The 22458-nt window shown below is 35.7% G+C and overlaps 1 protein-coding gene across 1 annotated transcript in view; it reads left to right on the top strand.

Moving 5' to 3' along the window:
* Positions 1 to 22458, top strand: part of LOC105347843 (uncharacterized) — a 239174-nt gene that overhangs the window by 74134 nt on the left and 142582 nt on the right. The window contains exons 3-5 of the mRNA XM_066073573.1: positions 3362 to 3425; positions 7689 to 9362; positions 9576 to 10493. Of these exons, the coding sequence (XP_065929645.1) occupies positions 7715 to 9362; positions 9576 to 10493 (2566 nt within the window). The 5' untranslated portion in view covers positions 3362 to 3425; positions 7689 to 7714. The remainder of the gene's footprint in view (positions 1 to 3361; positions 3426 to 7688; positions 9363 to 9575; positions 10494 to 22458) is intronic.

Genomic DNA, 22458 nt, shown 5'->3' with positions numbered 1-22458 from the left:
AAAAATGAATAGATAAATTAATTTGTGAAATATGAGACCATCGCATTCCAGATGTTTGTACGGAGATGTGGCAGTCAGTGTTTACATAAATAAAATGCTGTTTGTAGATTTCAATTTAAATTAATATAAAAATGTTATTTCATTTTCTTTGTGGCCATGGTTTCTTACCGTTACTTTTTATTTAAATGCCCTGGAAATTTTTCTGAGTTGTTTTTATCTTAGATCTTGATGATATATGTACGCCGATTCTGTTTATGCTGTCAGAAGAATAACGGGACTAAGACACTTTTTAAAAGTCAGGATCCTGAGCAATGCACCTTGTGTGCTCATTTATGTAGCACACATAATGTTCAAACTCATAAACAAGAAATTCCCGAGTGCAAGAAAAACTAGGTCACAATAACACTGATCCACGGACATTCCATTCTAGTTACATGTCACATTAACTGCTAGTGGGAATGCATCATTCTGAGATCCAAAATCTTCCTCCATAAACACTGTTTAAAAATCACAACGCTTTACATCCATTGCAAGTTTCAATTCACATTTTGATGATGGCATTTTATCTCTATTACTAAACGTGTGTAAAAATGCAATGTGTCTCACTGGCGTCAGCATCAGTGCTGCCCTCTCTTAGATGCTTAGAGATAACCCAGCAGGGAGGTAATGATTTTAACAATATGGCAGCGCTCATGGATTGCAAGAATTAGCTATTCTAAGTGGCATATCTTCTTACTGAGGAAAGTTCTGTCTAAACGGTTTTCAGATATCATTATACACATCAAACAGACAAATTTGAGCCCTTGATAATTTTTTCATGTTCACTTCCTTTAACAATCAAGAATTAAATAATAGTGTTAAAGCTGCTTGGTCCGATTTTCTTGTAATTACAGTATCAATTTTTTTTTCATACAAATCATTTATCTTAAAAAGTTATGGACTTTCTCCTATTTACACCAGCAGAATCAGTCTCCTTTCAAAGTTAGTAATATTCAAAGTAAATAAAAATAATTTCTCTTTGGGCAAACGAAAAAACAAACCAAAATGCATCACGGGAATATTTAGAAAGGAAACCCCTTGGTTTCGTCCCCCGAATGATTGGGGTTATTCAACCCGCATGCTATGCATCGATTGTAAAGAAAGCAGACTTTAGAAATGTTAGCGAACAAAACGTACACATGTTTATTTGTAATTTGTCTGATCAGTTCGACCTTTATTTAAGGCGATTTCAAATTCGTAATACAACTATACCCAGGGGTGAAATTCAACATGAGGCGAAATAACGAGGTACCTTTTAATGTCGTTTGTTTTGTTAGCAAATTTTGTACGTATTTTTCTTCATTGAAATTTGGCATAATTGACGGGTAAAACTACTGCAATGTCTATTATTATACATATACTAAGCATAGCCATCGTTTAAAAGCGTGCATAAAAATTGATCTGAAATCGGACCAAGCAGCTTTAAACAATTTTTACATTTACAAGCAGAGAAAATCCTAAGCATTTGACGTGAAAACAGCTGAATGTATACTCATGATACTCATCACATTCTATAGATAGACACTGAGCTTGAAATAAATCATAAATTTTTATAGTTAAAAAGAAAGAACTGTCGTCTGCTCATTTAGTTTGCCAATATTCAACAGTCCATATTATATGATTATGAGTTATTCATTAACGGATATACCTATTATTCCTAGTATAAGACGATTTCTTGAAATTGTTGTATGGAAATGTCGGAGTATTTGAGCTGGGCTCAAAATGGCAAGAACGATTTCTTGTATATTTGTTTGGCACCCAAGACTTCTCCCGTCTGATGAGCCTTATCCATTGGTTTCTTCTCCTTTGGTCTGACTTTTTAGGCAAAGAATAAAAAGTAACATCTTTCATGTGTGGATATTTATCCAAATCTTGTAGTTTTCTTGTTGAAGATGTGCATTCTGGCACGCAGCAACGATAGACCGGCATAGTTGTCAATATAAACAAATCTGTCCCACCTTCTGGTTTACTTCGAAACAAAATTTACCTCCGCGTGCGAAGAGCTACGTCAAGGGAGGCTATCTCGAAACAGACGTATTGACGTTACATCATATTTCACCAGACTATGTCAATCTGCCCTGCAAAAGAGCAGTACCACAGTTACCGTGAAAGGGTCTATAGTAATCAACAATTATATCAATATACCCTGTGGACCTATATTTATAAACTGTTGTAAACTAGAAAATTGCATGGTTGTAACATTTCATTTTTAAGCATTTTAAGCATTTCCTGAATGAATACTATGTTGTGGCCTAATGTAAAATTTATGTTTCACGTGCGTTTTGATCTGATAAAATGGAATAGATATGCAAACAAATCATTTGTTATTTTTTCCAATTCCATCAACTTGTTAAATAAAGTTTTCAAATAACAAAAAATGATAGGATTTCCATAGATAGGCTGATATGTTATTCAAAGTTTACATGTAGTTAACAGTCTAATTTGAACTTATAAAGCAAACGATGCATTAATGTTTGTGACATATATATTATGATATATTGTTTACTGTTTAGGTGTTTTATCCTCATTCAAGGTAGAGGTCACTGATCCAGTTTTGGAAGAAAACATTAATAACTGTGGTATAGTATGAACATTAAAGTTATTTGATTTGATTGATTTGAACATATTTTATTGTGTAAATAACACAAAAGGATTGGAAACAACTTCTTACAACTTACAAGTTCCTCTCCTAATGATAATGCATACAATATATACAATTGTCATAGTACATGTAATGTACTTGTTACTTATAGTTATTGACTTTATAATAATTAAATTCATAGAGTGACATACATTTACAAAGTAATTGCAAATATATAGTACTGTAGATAATGTTAATATACAGTATAGAAAGCAAAAGCAATTTTATTTAATTATGATACAGCAGTAATTTATTCAGCTAACCTCTCATTATTCTATCAATGGTATAAGTTGGGTGAATTGACTGACATCTACTGAATTAGGTTAAGGGCAGTAATGTTGATCTTTTTAAATACATTTTATTCAGCTGATCCCTCTCTATTCTTTCACTAATAGTATAACTTGGTGAATTTATTGTGAATTACCTGTTTAAATACAAATCTGAAGGTTGATTGAGCTAATTAAGTTTCTGGGACATTATCGCTTTTAATTAAACAGTCTCTCTCTCTCTCTCTCTCTCTCTCTCTCTCTCTCTCTCTCTCTCTCTCTCTCTCTCTCTCAGTACTTATGCTTTCCTATATGCTGTAATTGTAAAGTCATTTACTAACCAAAATTGTTTCTGTATAATATTACTTTGTGTTATACATGTACTGGTGTGTAGAATTGTGTGGTCTCTTTATAGGTTTTAAGCTTATGATACACAGAGATACAGTGGATGAAGTCAAGAAAAACAAAATACATATGTGGTATAGTATTCATAATTTTTTAATGTATATGAATTTTTATAACGCAGCTTATCTTATTGATTCTTGGTCACTCAGGAGACCTATTGCTATCACTCGTCTATCGTTTTGTGTCATTCATAGACATCATATTATACAGCTCTTAAATAGGTATGAGGGCAGAAGTCATTTTGTTAGCCCTGGGGTAGGAACTGTTGTCCCGAGACCACAGGCCAAGGTCAACATCAATTTCTTACCAAGGAAATGACAAAATAACTATTACTCTTATCCTTATTTAAAGAATGTTTGGTCAAACAAAGGAAAAATATATTCTTGTGGTTATGTCAGGGCTGGAATATTATCTTCCCCAGGGACAGTCAAATACTCAGCCAGGGTAAGGGGGAAAGCCAGTCATAGACCACAGTCAAATACTCAGCCAGGGTAAGGGGAAAAGCCAGTCATAGACCACAGTCAAATACTCAGCAAGGGTAAGGGGAAAGCCAGTCACAGACCACAGTCAAATACTTAGCCAGGGAAAGAGGGAAAGCCAGTCATAGACCACAGTCAAATACTCATCCAGGGTGAGGGGGAAAGCCAGACATAGGCCACAGTCAAATACTCAGACAGGATAAGGGGGACAGCCAGTCATAGACCACAGTCAAATACTCGGCCAGGGTAAAGGGGAAAGCCAATCATAGACCACAGTCAAATACTCAGACAGGGTAAGGGGGAAAGCCAGTCATAGACCACAGTCAAATACTCAGACAGGGTAAGGGGGAAAGCCAGTTGTAGGCCACAGTCAAATACTCGGCCAGGGAAAGAGGGAAAACCAGTTATAGGCAACAGTCAAAAATTCAGCCAGGGCAAAGGGGAAAGCCAGTCATAGGCCATAGTTAAATACTCAGACATGGTAAGGGGGAAAGCCAGTCATAGGCCACAGTCAAATACTCAGCCAGGGTAAGGGGGAAAGCCAGTCATAGACCACAGTCAAATACTCGGCCAGGGTAAAGGGGAAAGCCAATCATAGACCACAGTCAGAAACTCAGCCAGGGTAAAGGGGAAAGCCAATCATAGACCACAGTCAAAAACTCAGCTAGGGTAAGGGGGAAAGCTAGTCATAGACCACAGTCAAATACTCAGCCAGGGTAAGGGGGAAAGCAAATCATAGACCACAGTCAAATACTCGGCCAGGGTAAAGGGGAAAGCCAATCATAGACCACAGTCAAAAACTCAGCCAGGGTAAAGGGGAAAGCCAATCATAGACCACAGTTAAAAACTCAGCTAGGGTAAGGGGGAAAGCCAGTCATAGACCACAGTCAAGTACTCGGCCAGGGTAAAGGGGAAAGCCAGTCATAGACCACAGTGAAATACTCAGCCAGGGTAAGGGGGAAAGCCAGTCATAGACCACAGTCAAATACTCGGCCAGGGTAAAGGGGAAAGCCAATCATAGACCACAGTCAAAAACTCAGCCAGGGTAAGGGGGAAAGCCAGTCATATATCACAGTCAAATACTCGGCCAGGGTAAAGGGGAAAGCCAATCATAGACCACAGTGAAATACTCAGCCAGGGTAAGGGGGGAAAGCCAGTCATAGGCCACAGTCAAATACTCAGCCAGGGTAAGGGGGAAAGCCAGTCAAAGACCACAGTCAAATATTCGGCCAGGGTAAAGGGGAGAGCCAATCATAGACCACAGTCAAAAACTCAGCCAGGGTAAGGGAAAAAGCCAGTCATAGACCACAGTCAAATACTCAGCCAGGGTAAGGGGGAAAGCCAGTCATAGACTATCAGCCAATTGTCATATGACCTCAAATATAATTGATGTGTTTCAATTTCAATTAATTTCTTTCATAACGAAACTTGCGAAAATGAACGACGCGTGTATGGATATAGATTTCCAAGAGAAAGTTATAGAGACAAGATAGACAGAGAAACTTGGTGTCATAGAAAGGCAGTGGGTACATGTTTAGCAGAGAAAGTCTCTCAATCCCTTTTCCCACTTGTTCTCTGCTAACTCTCTCTCTCTCTCTCTCTCTCTCTCTCTCTCTCTCTCTCTCTCTCTCTCTCTCTCTCTCCGCAAAGAAAGCAAGCATACCTATGAAACCAGAGAGGTTTTGAGAAAGGATATAGAATCATAGAAGGAATGAGAAACAATCTAAGCAAGGAACGTTTTAGAGAGAGAGACACACACACACACAATGGTACATGTATATGAAAGTCAGGGAGAGAGAGAGAGATTACTTGTCTGGAAATTGTTCCAGAGAGTGAGAAAAGGATAGAGAGAGAAAAAGAGAGAAAAAAGATTACATGTTAAACAGAAAAAATTAGAGAGAGAACAAGAGAGATTAAGTTTAGCAATGAAACTCTCTCTCTCTCCCTCTCTCTCTCTCTCTCTCTCTCTCTCTCTCTCCCTCTCTCTCTCTCTCTCTCTCTCTCTCTCTCTCTCAGAGAAAGCAAGCATGTGAAAAGCATATAAATTTTGAGAAAGAGGGATAGAGAATGAAAGAAGGAACAAGAAACATGAGTACAAACTAAGCAAGAAATTTCTGAGAGATATACAGAGAGAGAGAGAGAAAGAGATAGAGATAGAGAGATTTCTTGTCTTGAAAATGTTCTAGAGAGTGAGAAAAGGATAGATAGAGAGATAGAAAGAGAAAACAAGATTACATGTTTAACAGAGAAGTTCAGAGAGAGAGAAAGGGAGATAGAGAACAAGAGAGAGAGAAGGATAGAAAGAGAGAGAGAGATATAGTTTAGCAATGAAACTAAGAGAAAAATTAGAAGGCAAAAGTTTCTGTTAAGCAGGGGAAATGGGAAAGATAAATAGAGGAAGAGAAAGAATGAGAGAGCGAGGGTACATGTTTAACGGAGAAAGTCAAAGAGAGGACAACCAAAAGTACATATATAGCAGAGAAAAGTCTTATAAAGTAAGAAAGAAATAAAGGAAGAGAGCATATGTACATGTCAGAAAAAGAGAGTAAATGTTCATAGAAAAAGACACTGGTTACATGTTTAGCAGAGAAAGAATGTATCTCATTCCCTCTTCCATAATTTTTCATTTTAACATGTATGCTTGTTTTCTCTCTCTCTCTCTCTCTCTCTCTCTCTCTCTCTCTCTCTCTCTCTCTCTCTCTCTCTCTCTCTCTCTCAGAGAAAGAAAGCATGTATGAAAAGCAGAGAAATTTTGAGAAAGAGGGATAACAGGGTTGTCTCTAAAAATTGAAGTAGAAGTAAGTAATAAAAAAGTAAAAGGGGTCTGGGGGTCTAGCTTATAGCTAGATTGTGTTGAAATGCAATAATAGCCAGGTAATTATTTTAAGTGGGGGGAAGTCCCCTCCCCCAGCTCAGAGACAACCCTGCTGGGATAGAGAATGAAAGAAGGAATGAGAAAGCATGAGTTCAGGCGAAGCAGGAAAAGTCTGAGAGATATACAGAGAGAGAGGGATTTAAAGAAAAGAGAGACAAGGGCAGATGTTAAGCAGAGAGAGAGAAAAAAGAGAGGAAGAATACTTGTCTGGGAAATGTTTTGGAGAATGAGAGAAGGATAGATAGAGATGAAAACAGGAGAATACAAGAAAACCAGTACATGTATAAGAGAGAATGCCAGAGAGAGAGAGAGAGAAGCAAGAGTACACATATTTAATGGAGAAAGTTTGAAAGAGTAAAGAAGTCTAAGAGAGATATATAGAGCAAGAATTTATATTTGAGAGAGAGAGAGAGAGAGAGAGAGAGAGAGATCATACATGTTAAGCAGAGAAATTTTGGGAGAGGGAGTGGTCAAGACTATCTACTAAACATGTATTCTCTTTCTCCCTCTTTCTCTGACAAACTTTCTGTTAAACATGTACTTTGGCTTTCTTTCTATCTGTTTTAATCTATCTCTCTCATTTTGATATTTTTCTGCTCATTTTCTAACTATATCCTACTCTCTGTGACTTGTTCTACAAAAACTTTCTTTCTCTCTCTCTCTCTCTCTCTCCCTCTCTCTCTCTCTCTCTCTCTCTCTCTCTTTCTCTCTCTCTCTCTCTCTCTCTTGTGTCAATCATATTTTGGGCTATTTCTTTATCAAGCTGAGTGTTTCTGTAACCAGAGACAGAATGATGAATCATTATTTATATGAATCATCATGTATCTTTGTGGGGAAATATATATTATATATATGATATTTGTATATTATTACTTTAAAGTAAAATTGATTTTAAATGAAAACACTCATTATAAAATTTTATATTTTATATGGAAAAAAAACATATGACTTCATTTAACACACTTTATTCTTTTATTAAACAGGTTTTGAGACCTAGTCCCTCCACACAATGGAAACAGCAAGCACTCCATGTAAAGTACATCAGTGCTCTAAGTGTCCGGGGGACACAGAGTACTATTGTGTATCGTGTCCATGTGATCTGTGTCCCCAGTGTAAAGAGAACCATGTAAAAGATCTCCAAACAATAGACCATGATGTTGTGTCACACCGTGATAAAATCAACTACATCCCAAGACAAGAGATCTGTGTGAGACATCCTAGCCATGCTTATAGAAAGTACTGTGAACCTTGTCAAGTTCCTGTCTGTTACCACTGCAGAAAGCATAGAAATCACCAACAATTAGTTATTACAACATCCTATAACACAAAGCTACAGCAACACAGAGGAACCATTCACACCATCAGAAGTGAGGCTCTCTTTTACAGACCTGTTCTCCTGCCACGAATCAAACCTGATTTTAAAACCTGTCGCACAGAATTCTCCCTCTTTCAATCAGAGATGTTAACAAAGGCCCAGACACTGAAGCATCGCATTGACTATATACAAAAAGATTTCATGTGTAATGTGTTCTGTGATTTTGATTTCAAACACAGATGTTTAAAACAGAAGAAAGAAATGATCATACATATTGTCTGCCTACAGAGATATGTATACATATATGAACAGAGGAGAGTAATCAGACCGCTACAATTCCTCTCCTCCATAAAGACAGCCCTCCCCCAGATACATCCCACACTCCACACCAGCCAGCTCTCCATGACTGAGTCACTCAACAAGGAGGATGTGATGGAGTCACTGAGTGCAATCCAAATCACAGAGAGAGGAAACCGACGCGTAGGAAACCAGTGTCTGCTGAAACTGACGTCTCGTGCTGAGTTCCATCAATCTCTCACACTGACAGGTGTTGATCGTTGTTATCACATTTCCTGTGTGACATCAGACCGGGTCTGGGTCAGTGATAAAAACAATCTCATCTTGACAGACACAACAGGTGTCCCTCTACATCGTGTGGAGGATTCATGGAGTGATTTACATGGAGGATTCCACACAGTGAACAGTGAGAGTGAACTGATTTATATAGATAGGAATTATAACATCAACAAACTGTCAAAGGATATGAAAACAACCACCACATTTATAGAGACAACAGACTCTACATGGAGACCAATGTGTGTGTACTGGTCCCCGTCCACTGGGGATCTACTGGTCGGGATGTGTTATAGACATACAGACACAGGCAAGGTAACCCGGTACAACCAGAGCGGACAACTCACACAGACCATACAGCACGACAACACAGGACGGGGACTGTATAGTGGACCTCGCTATATAACAGAGAACAACAATGGGGATGTCGTGGTGTCCGACTATATCTTTGACTCTGGTGCTGTAGTGGTGACAGAGCGTGGAGGAAGACATCGTTTCTCCTACAAAAGACATCCATTTGGGTCAGGACTATGGCCACGTGGAATCTGTACTGACGCGCTGACACACATCCTGGTGTGTGATGGTAATACTGACACAGTACAGATGTTGGACAAGGACGGTCAGTTCCTGTCACATCTACCGACAGAATCACAACAGATGGTTGGACCATGGGGCCTGAGTTATAATGTCAACACTCACCGTCTGTGGGTCGGATCATACAACAAGGTGTGCGTCTACAGGTATATCACCAGACAGGACGCTCTGACAGGTAAGTCTGAGTCATAATCATTAATGTAGTATATATGTGTCAGGTATCATAAAAGTTTCAATGAGATCTAAGTATACCTTAGTTATTTTTGTTATATCACACAAGTCATATTAAATTGTTAATTCAGTTTAAGTTTTGGAATGAGTATTTAATTTGCTCAATATACCTATTGCAACATGCCAATTCATTTCAATCTATGTTTGATGTTTGTAGATCAAAGTCGTGTGATGGAGTCACTGAGTGGAATCCCAACCCCAGGGACAGAAAAACCACAGCAAGGGAACCAGTGTCTGCTGAAACTGATGTCTCCCCCCGAGTTACTTCACTCTCTCACAGTGACAGGTGTCCGTGGTTGTTATCACATTTTCTGTGTGACATCAGACCGGGTCTGGGTCAGTGATAAAAACAATCTCATCTTGACAGACACAACAGGTGTCCCTCTATATCGTATGGAGGATTCATCGATTGGTAATATTGGTAATGGATTACACACAGTGAACAGTGAGAGTGAACTGATTTATATAGATGGGAATTGTAACATCAACAAACTGTCAAAGGATATTAAAACAACCACCACATTTATAGAGACAACAGACCCTACGTGGAGACCACGGTGTGTGTACTGGTCCCTGTCCACTGGGGATCTACTGGTCGGGATGTGTTATATACGTACAGACACAGGCAAGGTAACCCGGTACAACCAGAGCGGACAACTCACACAAACCATACAGAACAACAACACGGGACGGGGACTGTATAGAGAACCTTACTATATAACAGAGAACAACAATGGGGATGTCGTGGTGTCTGATGGTGCTGTAGTGGTGACAGAGCGTGGAGGAAGACATCGTTTCTCCTACACAGGACATCCATCAGGATCACGACTATGGCCACGTGGAATCTGTACTGACGCGCTGTCACACATCCTGGTGTGTGATGGTAATACCAAAACAGTACAGATGTTGGACAAGGACGGTCAGTTCCTGTCACATCTACTGACAAAATCACAAGAGATGGATGAACCACACAGCCTGAATTATGATGTCAACACTCACCGTCTCTGGGTCGGATCACGGTGGGACAACAAGGTGTGTGTCTACAGGTATATCACCAGACAGGACGCTCTGACAGGTAAGTCTGAGTCATTATCATTCACATTAATTAGATATAGATAACTAAGACACACAGTCCGTGTTAATTATCTGTCAATAAGATACATGTAAGACATGTTTATCTATGTGATTGTTTGTCAATATAAACAGCTCATTGTTACAGGGTTAGCTGTGTCTACCAGTCATTGTGATTCATTGTTTATCTAAAATAAATAGAAACTAAATATATTTCATTATAAGATGTACAGTCACATGTCATTCCAATTAGTTAATTTATAAATTAGGTCATCGTGATTAATAAACCAGATTTGAAAATAGTGACACATGTATTTGTAATTTGTTTTGTTACAAGTACATGTCAATTAAACTGATTTAATTAATTACATAACTATTAAAGTATGTGTCAGTGTAATTAGTTTGTACTTATTAGTAGATGTAGCTCTGTCTTTATTTAGTTTATTTGTAGCTGTTTATGTATCATTACATAACCTGTATGATATAGATTAATTAACAACTAATTAATGCCTTGTTGTAGATGAACACAGACCCCGTCCTGATGGGGAGGCCATGTTTAGCTCAACACCAGCCGTAGAATGGAGATAGCTTTGATATTGACAGGTTGTAAATGTTTCTGTACAAATCTAGTCTGCTCTCCAAACCACACATGTTGTTTGTCACTTTGTTCAACATCTGCAGCTGAAATTGACCTGTGCATGGACTGTAATACTGACTCCTGTTTATTTCACACTTTGTGATCATCCAAACATGGCTGTCTGTTGCTTTATATGAAATTGAATGTAATGAAATTGGATTGCAGAGATAAATTAAATAATAATAATTAATTAACATTATTTAGTCTTTAGGTTATATTTTTGTTTCGTTTTTCACAATTATATATGAAGAATGCTAATGAATACAAACATTGTGGATTCCTGACCATGGTTTTCTATTTAAAGTATTCAACACAGTTTATGGTGGAATCAGACAATATATTTCCTAAAGAAATGGATACCAGCATCTTATTCAGTGATGTAACGGGCCGTGTGTTTATAGCTCTACGCAAACGTATTCAGTGATGTAGCGGAACGTGTGTTTATATTTATTCAGTGATGTAACGGACCGTGTGTTAATAGCTCTACACAAACTTATATCATATATATATGATATAACAGACCTTGTGTTTATAGCTCTACGTAGACTTATTCAATGATGTATTGGACCGTGTGTTTATAGCTCTGCACATTTTTGCACATCATGTTGTGGGGTTTTTTCCCGCAAGTAATCTCACTTATGATTCACATTTGATGTAAATGTATATGAAAGTGAATAAAATACATCTAGCTATCCATGTAGTTATATCTTTTTCTTTGTCAGACTCCGGGCAGTTAACAAAAGAACAAGAAAACAATAATGGATCGAAAAAAAAATTCTGCATTGTGTATCTCCCTCATTATGCATTTTATAAACAAAATGATTTGATATTAAAAGGGGCATAACTCCTCCTAAATCTATCATATCAAATTTTCCTTTAATATGCATGTCTATCCTTTTTTTGAAGACTATGAGTCGAAAGCTCAAGTGAGCTTTTCTGATCAAAGTTTGTCCATTGTCTGGCGTTGATGTTGGCGTTGTTGTATACTTTTCACTTTTTCATCTTCTTCTCTGGAACCACTTGGCCGATTTCGACCAATCTTGGCATAAAGCATCACTGGGTGAAGGGAAATAAAGTTTGTTCAAATGAAGGACCACTCCCTTTTTAAAGGGGAGATATTAAAGAATTATTAAAAATTTGTTGGTATTTTTCAAAATTCTTCTTCTCAACAAGTTTTAGGCCAGAAAAGCAGTAAATTATATAAATATAAGTAATAAGGAATCATTCTTTGAGTATTATGAGGTGATAATTTCGGTCGGGGTGTGATCAAATCCAATAAAGCCCTAAGGGCTTTATGATAGATTTGATCACACCCGAACGAAATTATCATCTCATAATATTCAAAGAATGATTCCTTATTACTTATATTTATATAATTTTAAGCCATCGTACGATTATATATTTAACTAGAGCAGAGCTCGTGGCAAAGCCACGAGTAGGTCTTCCGTTGATGCTGCGAGATGAAAATGTATGTGATTTGGTGACAAACGATTATAATGACTAAAGACTAATATTTCACTTCTGCTTTTGTTATAAAAACGTGCTGTGATTGAAAACCTGTATAAAGACAGGAAGAAAATGTTTTAGGAAAACTATTTGTCGAACACAGTTTGTGTAATTGTTTTGAAAACTCTTTAAGGCCCTGTCACACAAAGTTGCGTTCCCAGTGCGTGTTCACGGCGTTGTAAAATTAATGGAATCGCCGTAGGATCGCAAGGAAAATTCAGAAAGGCGTTCTTACAGAGCTCCCAACTACGTTTCCACAGAGTTCTACTTGGCGATTGACTGCCCTCTAGCTGGGTATCCGCCGAGCGCTCATGACGTGCTAGGAATTTTTACCGCGCATCCTCAGCGTGCTCTGCGCGCTGACTGCGTGCACATGCGCTGTTGGAGACTTTACGGCACTCTCATGGCGACCTTACTCCACTTCTACGGCGTGTTTATCGGAACGCAGAGCCAAGGCGCGTACTTTGTGCATGTTCAAAGTACGCGCCGTCGCATGGCGTTCTAAAATGTTCTAGGCTAGGATATCCCACCGCAGCGAACGAAGATGCCGTTGAGTTGCTACGGCGCTGTAGAAGACTCTAGTTCGTTTACCATGGCGTTTTACATTATTCAATTACGCAGCGGGATCGCTGTGAGGACGCAGCTCCAGTATGACAGGGGTTTAAACAATGATAAGTTTAATGGCGAGTAAAATTTTTCAGGGTAGCATGGATTGTTATATATTACACGTACTCATGATTCGTGTAAGGAAATGTAAGTAAAAACGTGCATAAAAAACACGTAACTTCTGTAAATAAATCTTTCTAATTTTTTAAGACTATGTGCAAGTTTGAATTTGTTCCGTGCTGTCAAAATTTGGTAAATAGCCAAAATTGATGGCATCTATGAAAATTTATTCAGGGCTGATATTATTTGATAATACGAGTAGACTTGAACATTTAAAATAATAATCAGCTATCTAAGATCATCGGGGGAATTTATGCATAGGTGAGCGTCTAAATTTTACTCCTGATATACAGACACCGCTATGTAACGTAAAATTTAAAAACATTATTTACAGAAATGAATATTACTTCTCCCTACGATGCAATAATATTCAAAATCCCTATTTTTAAGTCAGTTTTTTCTCCTTTATCGGATCAACAGTTATTCTCTCGGAGAAAGTTTACGTATTTTTTTTTTTAAAAAAAGGAGAAACTTCAATAAAAATAAGCGGAAAATAATGGTGTTACGGTTTTTATTTTCAGTTAATTTAATTAAATGTGACAAAGGCGCATATTCGGTCGTATTTTTGGTAACATGTACATGAAGTTAATTTGATGCAAGTTCCATGTTTGTTTTTTGTGTTTTGTTTTTTTTTTTTTTTTTTTTGTTTTTTTTTTTTTTTGCTTTTCTCTGCTTTATCATAAAGATATATAAAAAAAACTACGTACATGTCACAAGCAATATTTGCCTTCTCTATTTATCTTGTATTTTAATAGATTGGGTAATCATTGTCAGGGGCGGATACATGATTTGTAGTAAGGGGGGGGGGCGTTGCTAAAATTATTGAGGCAGGGGGTCTGGGGGCCGCCTTGAGGCCCCCGTGGGTCCCGGGCAAAGCCCTGGTGGGGGCCCAGGGGGCGAAGCCCCCGAAAGCTCCTGGGTTTTCGTGTATTTTGAAGGTAAAACCCGGCTCAAAATAGTGGTATTTTTTCAGTTTTGTACACTTTACACAAAAGCCTATTACATATATATATATAACAATTTGACACATATTGTTACTTATACCTAATACATGTATTGGATTAAAAACAAAAAAGTTTGGGCATTTATGAACTCCCAAAATTAACTAGGTTATCAAAGTTACAACATTGTAATGACGTTCCGGTATCCGACCCCCTATTAGCTGTTAGAAATATCTGATGCATCAAATCTTCAATATTCTTATATTAAAATAGTCTATTTACCTAGAAAAAAATTCCAAAAATATACAGTTATTCAGAAATTTCTGCTTGCGTCGCAATATGGAAATAACAGCGCAGTCTACACTTGAAACAAAACTGCTGGGATTTCCAGTCGATTCTTGGTCGAAGCCCCAAGTTCAGGGCCCTGGGGAATTTGTTGCAGCCACCATAATGAAATGACCAACACTGCTTGTTTTAAACACAGTTTAATTGGTTTGTTAACAGAACCTGTCAACATGCATTAGGATTAGATGTTTATAGATGTTTATAGAGCAGCAAAATTACAGTCAGCATAGCACAGCTAATTTATCAATGAGGTGTAATATTGAGTCAGGCATAATTATAAATAAAGTGAAACACAAAATGCTAACTTTTCTATGTAAAATTTATCAAATCATCTACAGTCATGCATACTTTGAAAATTTTAAATCCGCCAGTGATTGTTGACCTAAAATTAGTATTCCACTGGCTGTAGTTAACCTTGTAAGTAAATTAAGTTGCATGACATCCTCATACCACACAACTTCAACAAAACTTTTTTTTTTTAAAAATCAATTTTCATATAATTAGCAATAAAGAAAACCCCCAAGAACACATGTCCATCTCACTGAAGTGTAACTTTGAGAAGTGCATATTTTTTGGAGGCAGATATGTCGCTATATTAGGGTCTGTAAGTCAAGTAAACTAATCTGTCCTAACTTGCAATACTTTGATGATTTCTATGGCGACCACCTGCATAGCATTATGTAGTCGTATTTCATAACATCTTATCCCAAGAAAACATTACATTTGACTTAAAACTTTTAATTATAATATATATTATTCTGTTCATAACTATATATAATAGAAGTTTAGCGTGTTCGACATGTTGATTTATTATAGCCACGTTCTCAGATCCTTTAATGTGAAAATGAAAGTCTTGTTGTTTGAAAATTGACCACTTTGAAGAAAGCACCGTTCGAACTGTTGATTTATTACATAACAATTGATGATCTGCAGCCATAAATAAGCTGGGGCTACATATGTTCTGAGCTGTTTGCGCTGTTCAAAGTGACACAATATTTTCGGTAGCACGTGGCGATTGAATTTACGCAATAAAGAAAGTTGAAATTTACAAAGACTGACCGAATAAAAAACGGGTGGGAAAGAGAAACACGCTCAAGAGAAAATGTTACACATAAGAAGTCGCTATCAAATGATTTTCGACAGATCTGGAATTAAAAAAAAAGAGAGCACTTGGCAGCGGGACGGTGGGAGGGCAACACAGAAATAAGTTCGTTTTCACAATGAAACTAACGACCATGTAGAAACACTACAGAAGTTATTAATATGTGACCGATAGAATCTAAACAAAACTTGTTTCAAAACTCATGTGAATATTCTTTAAAATAATCACCTAATGCCTTAATTCAGGGCATTCTCTTATCGTGTCAGCACCTACCGCAAACATGGCACTTTGATCATAATTTGATTTGATTTTTTAAATTACCTTGTACGCTGTCGTATAAATCAATGCTTAATCAACTGTACGAGTAAAATAAATTTATCGGTTCATCTGAAACCAATATAATAGTTTAAAACATAATAAAAATAGTTGCGTTCGTACAAAATACCAAACATGCACGCGTGATAAGGTACATGTAGAGGTCACTTGCGCGGGATCTCCTCGGCCATGCGCGAGGGATGATCATTATTTAAAGGTTTTAATATTTGTGTTGTTGTTTTTTGTTGTTGATTGAAAACATTATTTGTACAGTTTTTAAAACATTTAAGACTTACAAACCAACCATTCAAATATGTCTCACGAGTATTTCCGATTTGGAGTAATATCGCTTTTATTAATTTTCAGAACGACTTTTTAATTTACTCTCCAATGTTTAATTTAACTAAATACAAAATGAACAAACTTTTATAACATTAAATTAAAACAGTGTACAGTGTATTAACGGCTATATAAACTCAAACACCATTTTGTAGTACACATTGTCCAGTGGGTGCATATTTACATTTTAAAACATTTAAGCAACATTCACACAAGAGATACGTAAGAAATTATGCAAATGCAAACTACACACAACTGCGCAAAGACTTATTAGATGTTGATTGGAATATGGAGGTATTTAATACTCATAATATCAATGATATTTATGACAATTTTACTAAAGTATATAACCATTATGTTGACAAAAATATTCCAAAAAAGTAGTTACTATTCGACCGTCAGATAAACCCTTCATGACTAGTGCTATTAGACGTAAGATGCGACAAAGAAATAGGGTACACTATAAGGCAAAATTAAAAAACAATGATTACCAATGGGATAAATATCGGCAGCTAAGGAATGAAGTCATAAGCATGGTGCGCAAATCAAAACAAGCTTACAAAGAAAAAATTACCTCACAAGTGTTAGATAAAACAATCCCTCCTGGAAAATGGTGGCGAATAGTTAAATCAATTACTAAATTTTCTAAAAAACAAACTAAATCCCCTCCAATTAAATCTAATGGTAGAATTTTTATTCATCCGATTGATAAAGCTAATATACTCAATAATTATTTTGCAAATATTTCACGAGTTGATGGTAGTTCAGAACCCCTTTTACCCCCCCCCCCCTCCCCCCCCCCCCCGGGACCTGGTCCCCCATTTTCTATGAACTTATTTTGCATCACTGACCAGGATGTTGAAGATCAACTAAGAAATATAAATCCATCTAAACCTCCAGGACCCGATGATATTTCTCCACATATACTTAAAAATATTATCCCTTCCATTATTAAACCCCTTACAAAATTGTTCAATTCATCATTAAGTAATAAACAACTCCCTCATGTGTGGAAGATTTCAAATATCACACCAGTTTACAAAAATAAAGGTAACCCTGAAGAGCCAGGAAACTATAGACCAATCGCTCTAACTAGTATTTTATGCAAAATTATGGAAAAAATCATTTTTAAATACCTCTACAACTACATGTTAGAGCATAATCTTTTATCTAAAAACCAATCGGGTTTTCAACCTAGAGATTCTACTGTGAATCAACTTTTGGAAATATATAATACTATTATTAGCAATCTAGACCAAGGAAAAGATGTTAGATTTATATTTTGTGATATTTCAGAAGCATTTGACAAGGTCTGGCACAAGGGACTATTATATAAGCTAAAACAAAATGGTATCTATGGGAACATATTAGATTGGATTGAAAATTATCTTACTGACCGCGAACAAAAAGTATTGTTAGAAGGATATTCCTCTACTAAACAATGTATAAATGCTGGTGTTCCCCAGGGCTCTGTACTTGGTCCATTTCTTTTTTTGGTATATATTAATGATATCACTCTTAATCTTGAAAATCAAATTCGGTTATTTGCAGACGATACTTCTCTATTTGTAATTGTAGACTCTGATACAATAGGACCTGCAATATCTTTAACAAATGACCTAGAAAAAATTAAAAAATGGTCAACACAATGGCTGGTGGAGTTTAACCCTAACAAAACTGTAAATGTTAACTTCACTCGGTCAGATAAATCACATCCAGATATCTCCTTTGGTCATACAATAAACTATATAGACTGTAAACAAAATCACTGTCATCTCGGACTAACTCTCCAATCAAATGCTTGTTGGTCTGAACATATTACAAACATTTTTGATAAAGCATGTCAACGTTTAAATGTTCTTCGTACTCTTAAATATAAATTAAACAGGGAGTCTTTAATTAAAATTTACATTTCCTTTATTCGTCCTATTTTAGAGTATGGTGATGTAGTATGGGATAATTGTACACAAGAACAGAGCAATCTTTTAGAAAGTGTACAAATAGAGGCTGGGCGCATTATTACAGGACTGAGGCGCACCTCCTCAAGACAAAACTTATATAATGAATTAGGGTGGGAAACGTTAAGTGATAGAAGGAAAAAACACAAAGTTACACTCATGTATAAAATACTTAACAATTATACACCCAAATATTTGTATGATATGGTTGAACAGTGTCTCCCAGTCTCACACAATTATTCATTACGTAATAATAATTTGTTTCACATTCCAATTACCAGAACTGTTGCATATTATAATAGTTTTTTACCCTCAACAGTTAAATTATGGAACACTTTGCCAAATAGTTTAAAATCTGCAACAAGTATAGCCAAATTTAAGCAAGGCGTGCAAAACAATAACCCTGTAGATAAAATAAAATCTAAATTATACAACCATGGACAAAGAAATTTAAATATACTTCATTGCCAGTTAAGAAATATTTCAAGTAACCTTAATGCAGACTTGTATAATCATAATTTAGTTGAATCATCAAAATGTTTAAGATGTGGGTACTCCTATGAAGATTCATTTCATTTTTTCTTTCATTGTCAATTTTATAATTCTCAGAGAAACTCTCTGTTTAGATACATGAGTGATCATGACATACCAATAGATATCAATATTTTATTACATGGTTATGATTGCTTATCTCTAACAGAAAATATATCATTTTTTGACCAAGTTCATCAATTTATAAAAAACAGTAAAAGATTTTAAAATGTAAATTAACAATGAGTAACACTGTGTTAAATGTACTTTACATATACTAATTACTGAGCCTATTATACTATAACTAGTACTATATATGTGTATATATATATCTCTATTTTCTCTTTTGTTCTTTTGTCTATCATTATATTTTTATTTATCTAAATCCTTTATTACTATATCCTTTATAAGTTAGTAAATGTCCATGTAAATCTTTGAAAAGTATATACTATTAGTATTATAAATATTTATACCTTGATCTCAGATGGAGAGAACTAATATAGGCTAGTGTTGCCTGCTGTTCAATCCAGATTCATTTATATACTTATATGTATATTTTTGAATAAAATACTTATTAAACTAAACTCAAACACGTTCATATTCATGTAAGTGTGCGGGTGCGAATCTTGTGTATTAGATAACCATTTACCGCTAGGTAGTGCAGCCGTGGATGATTTCCTCGGCCGCGGGCGAAGGATAGATTACATAAAGGTTTAACGCATACACACGCACAGCCCAGAACCTAGGGAGATTTGAAAAGTTTTCAATTTAATGACTAAATTCTATCAAATAGAAATTCTATTTTTTACTTAAAACCCACAATTGATATATATGTCTGATATTGCATTAGATTGAGAATGGCATTGCTTTTATTAATTAACTGAACCATTTCTTAATTGACACCCTATCGTTTAATCCAATTGAAGAATAAACCTTTATGTGTAATCAAAACTGAAATAATTCTTCAGTTCGCAGCTAGATTAAATCATATATGAGAGACGCAACTCTCGTGTATTAGATAACCGCTGACCGCTAGGTAGTCCAGCCGCGACCATGGTGACCGATTTTCTCGGCCGTGGGCGAGGGATAGCTTACGTAATAATACGCATCTCTGATTCAAGGTGGATTTTAAATGCATGCAGTATGATAACTAAAATGTAATGCACATAATTTTTTTTCAATAAGTATTTTGTGTTTTACTAGAAAAGAAAAAGAATGTTTTGTTTTTCGATTATCGTCTTTAAGGATTGTGCACTATAAGAACTAAACAACAATGACTTTAACTTCTATAAAAAAAAGCATGTGTTCTAATTCTTTTCTCATGTAAGCCACTGTATACCCCTGTGCATTCCCCTGACTTCCACTGTACGGCTTTTGACTGGGTTTTTTTTTCAATGTTTATTTATTTACTTAATTCAACTATTGAAATCACATGTTATATTTTGAGCTTTAAGTCAATATTTGCACTCAACAGTGCCGAATCCCAAGACACACTGTTATCGTAATTTTAGAAATCGCATATTTAAGTTGATAATTTATTGATACTTAAATAATCATGCTAACAACTAAAAATTTGAGATTCACCGGGTGGTAAACCTCAGGTAAGGGGCGAGGATTATATCTAATATAAGTGTGAAAGCCCTCAAGGCATATAGTCCTTTAGAGCTTGGGAACATCGCTACTCCCTTATGTTGGAAAAACAGACGAAAAATACAACATAGAGTGAATTATTTATATTTTTAATAGTCTACACATATATATATATATATATATATATATATATATATATATATATATATATACCCTTTACTGTTGAATATCTTAAACCTACGAATCTTGATAATAAACAATACAATAGAAACTAAGATAAAGCGGGGCACATGGTTTTTAAATCGTGTATATATCTAAACATATAGGTGCGCACTAAAACCAATGAATCAGTCAAAATATAGAATTTATAATCAGCCATGTAATGACAGAGTACACCTTTCTTCTTTTTTTTAAATCAAGCTCTTGGTTATATCTTCATTAATTTCCCGTGAATATCAAAATAAAGCTTCAATAGCTTATATAAGTTAGCCTAAGAATTTTTTTTTAGTTTGTTTGTTTAGTATGTTTCTGACCGGCTTTTTGGATTCTTGAATTGAATTTCAACTGATGATTTATTCTCATAATCAATTCCATTTATTTCCAAAATCTTATTTTCATATCTCTTTTTACTGCAACTAGTGTTAATTAATTGCCAGTGAACAGAAGTGTGCCGCCAAGGTCAAAACATGTAAATATGTTTTCTTTACATGTACATGTAGGAGGTTATGTAGATATTGAGAAATGTAAAAAAAAAACCCAGCTAATTAATCATGAGAGAGAGAGAGAGAGAAAGATTTTGAATTAAATTTATGAATTGTATAGTTTACCGGGGAATTAATTTCATAATAAGTTAACATGCAATCCTAATTTCATCACTTATTCTCTATCATTTCGCGGCCCTGGTCATAACATACACAACATACATGCCATTGTAGAACTAGTGTTTTCTATATACATGTAGCCTAAGGAGTTTGTAAAGATACTGAGAGAGAGAGAGAGAGACAGAGAGAATGAGAGAGAGAGAGAATGAGGATATATTGCATTGATCTTAAATTAAAAGTTACTAATAGTTTATACCCGGGAATTAATTTCCTAATAAGTAAACACGCAATCCTAACTAATCTTCATAACCAATTCTCTATAATTATTTAGATTAACTTAAACCTGACAAATTGATTTTTAATTAATCAATGTTTTATTCTACACCAGATCAATTGATCCAAAAACTTGAAGATACATGATTAACAACTAGCTGATTCAAGCTACAGTTCTAAAAGAAGAAGATGTTGACATTTTTTTCACTCGGTCAGTGATTATATAATAGCTACTGTACACAGCCCTTCTTGACAATTTGCAGTGGACGGTAGCAAGATCGGGAAATAGAGATGAAAGACATACGTGTACATGTATATATACACACACTTCCTAAGATCTGACTGGTCGGTCAGTGATGATATAATAGTTATATACTGTATACAGCCTTCATTGACAATTTGCTGTGTACTTGTATATATACACACACGTTCTCGGGTCTGGATGCTCGGTAATGCTACACAGTAATGCAATATGTTGTTTAAAGACCCTAAGGCTTATGACTTTTTTCACAATTTGGTAAAGGTATAGAAACAAGAAATTGAACATTTCGATTTTTCAGTTTTGAGAATTTCAAACATGAAAAGATTGAAGAGCTTTTAATTCAGAACATTATTTTGCACAGTGATATGAATTAAAACTGTATATTGCTCTTTTTTTTCGAATGAAATCAAATTTAAATAAATGTATGATACAATGTATTTTTCTAATCCGAAACCCGGAACATTGTTTAAGATAATGCATGTGTGAATACATGTTACCCCGTTACCGGCATTTGCATGAGGGCAATTCTATACAGTAATGCATATAAATAATTAAATTGAAAATTGCACACTAATAAAAGTTAAAAGTGTCAATGGACCAGTCTAATTCCCCCTACCGACAAA

This window comes from Magallana gigas, chromosome 10 (genome assembly GCF_963853765.1).
Source record: "Magallana gigas chromosome 10, xbMagGiga1.1, whole genome shotgun sequence".
Taxonomy (NCBI): domain Eukaryota; kingdom Metazoa; phylum Mollusca; class Bivalvia; order Ostreida; family Ostreidae; genus Magallana; species Magallana gigas.
Note: the sequence above shows the minus strand (reverse complement) of the source record. Positions and strands in the feature narration are given on the sequence as shown.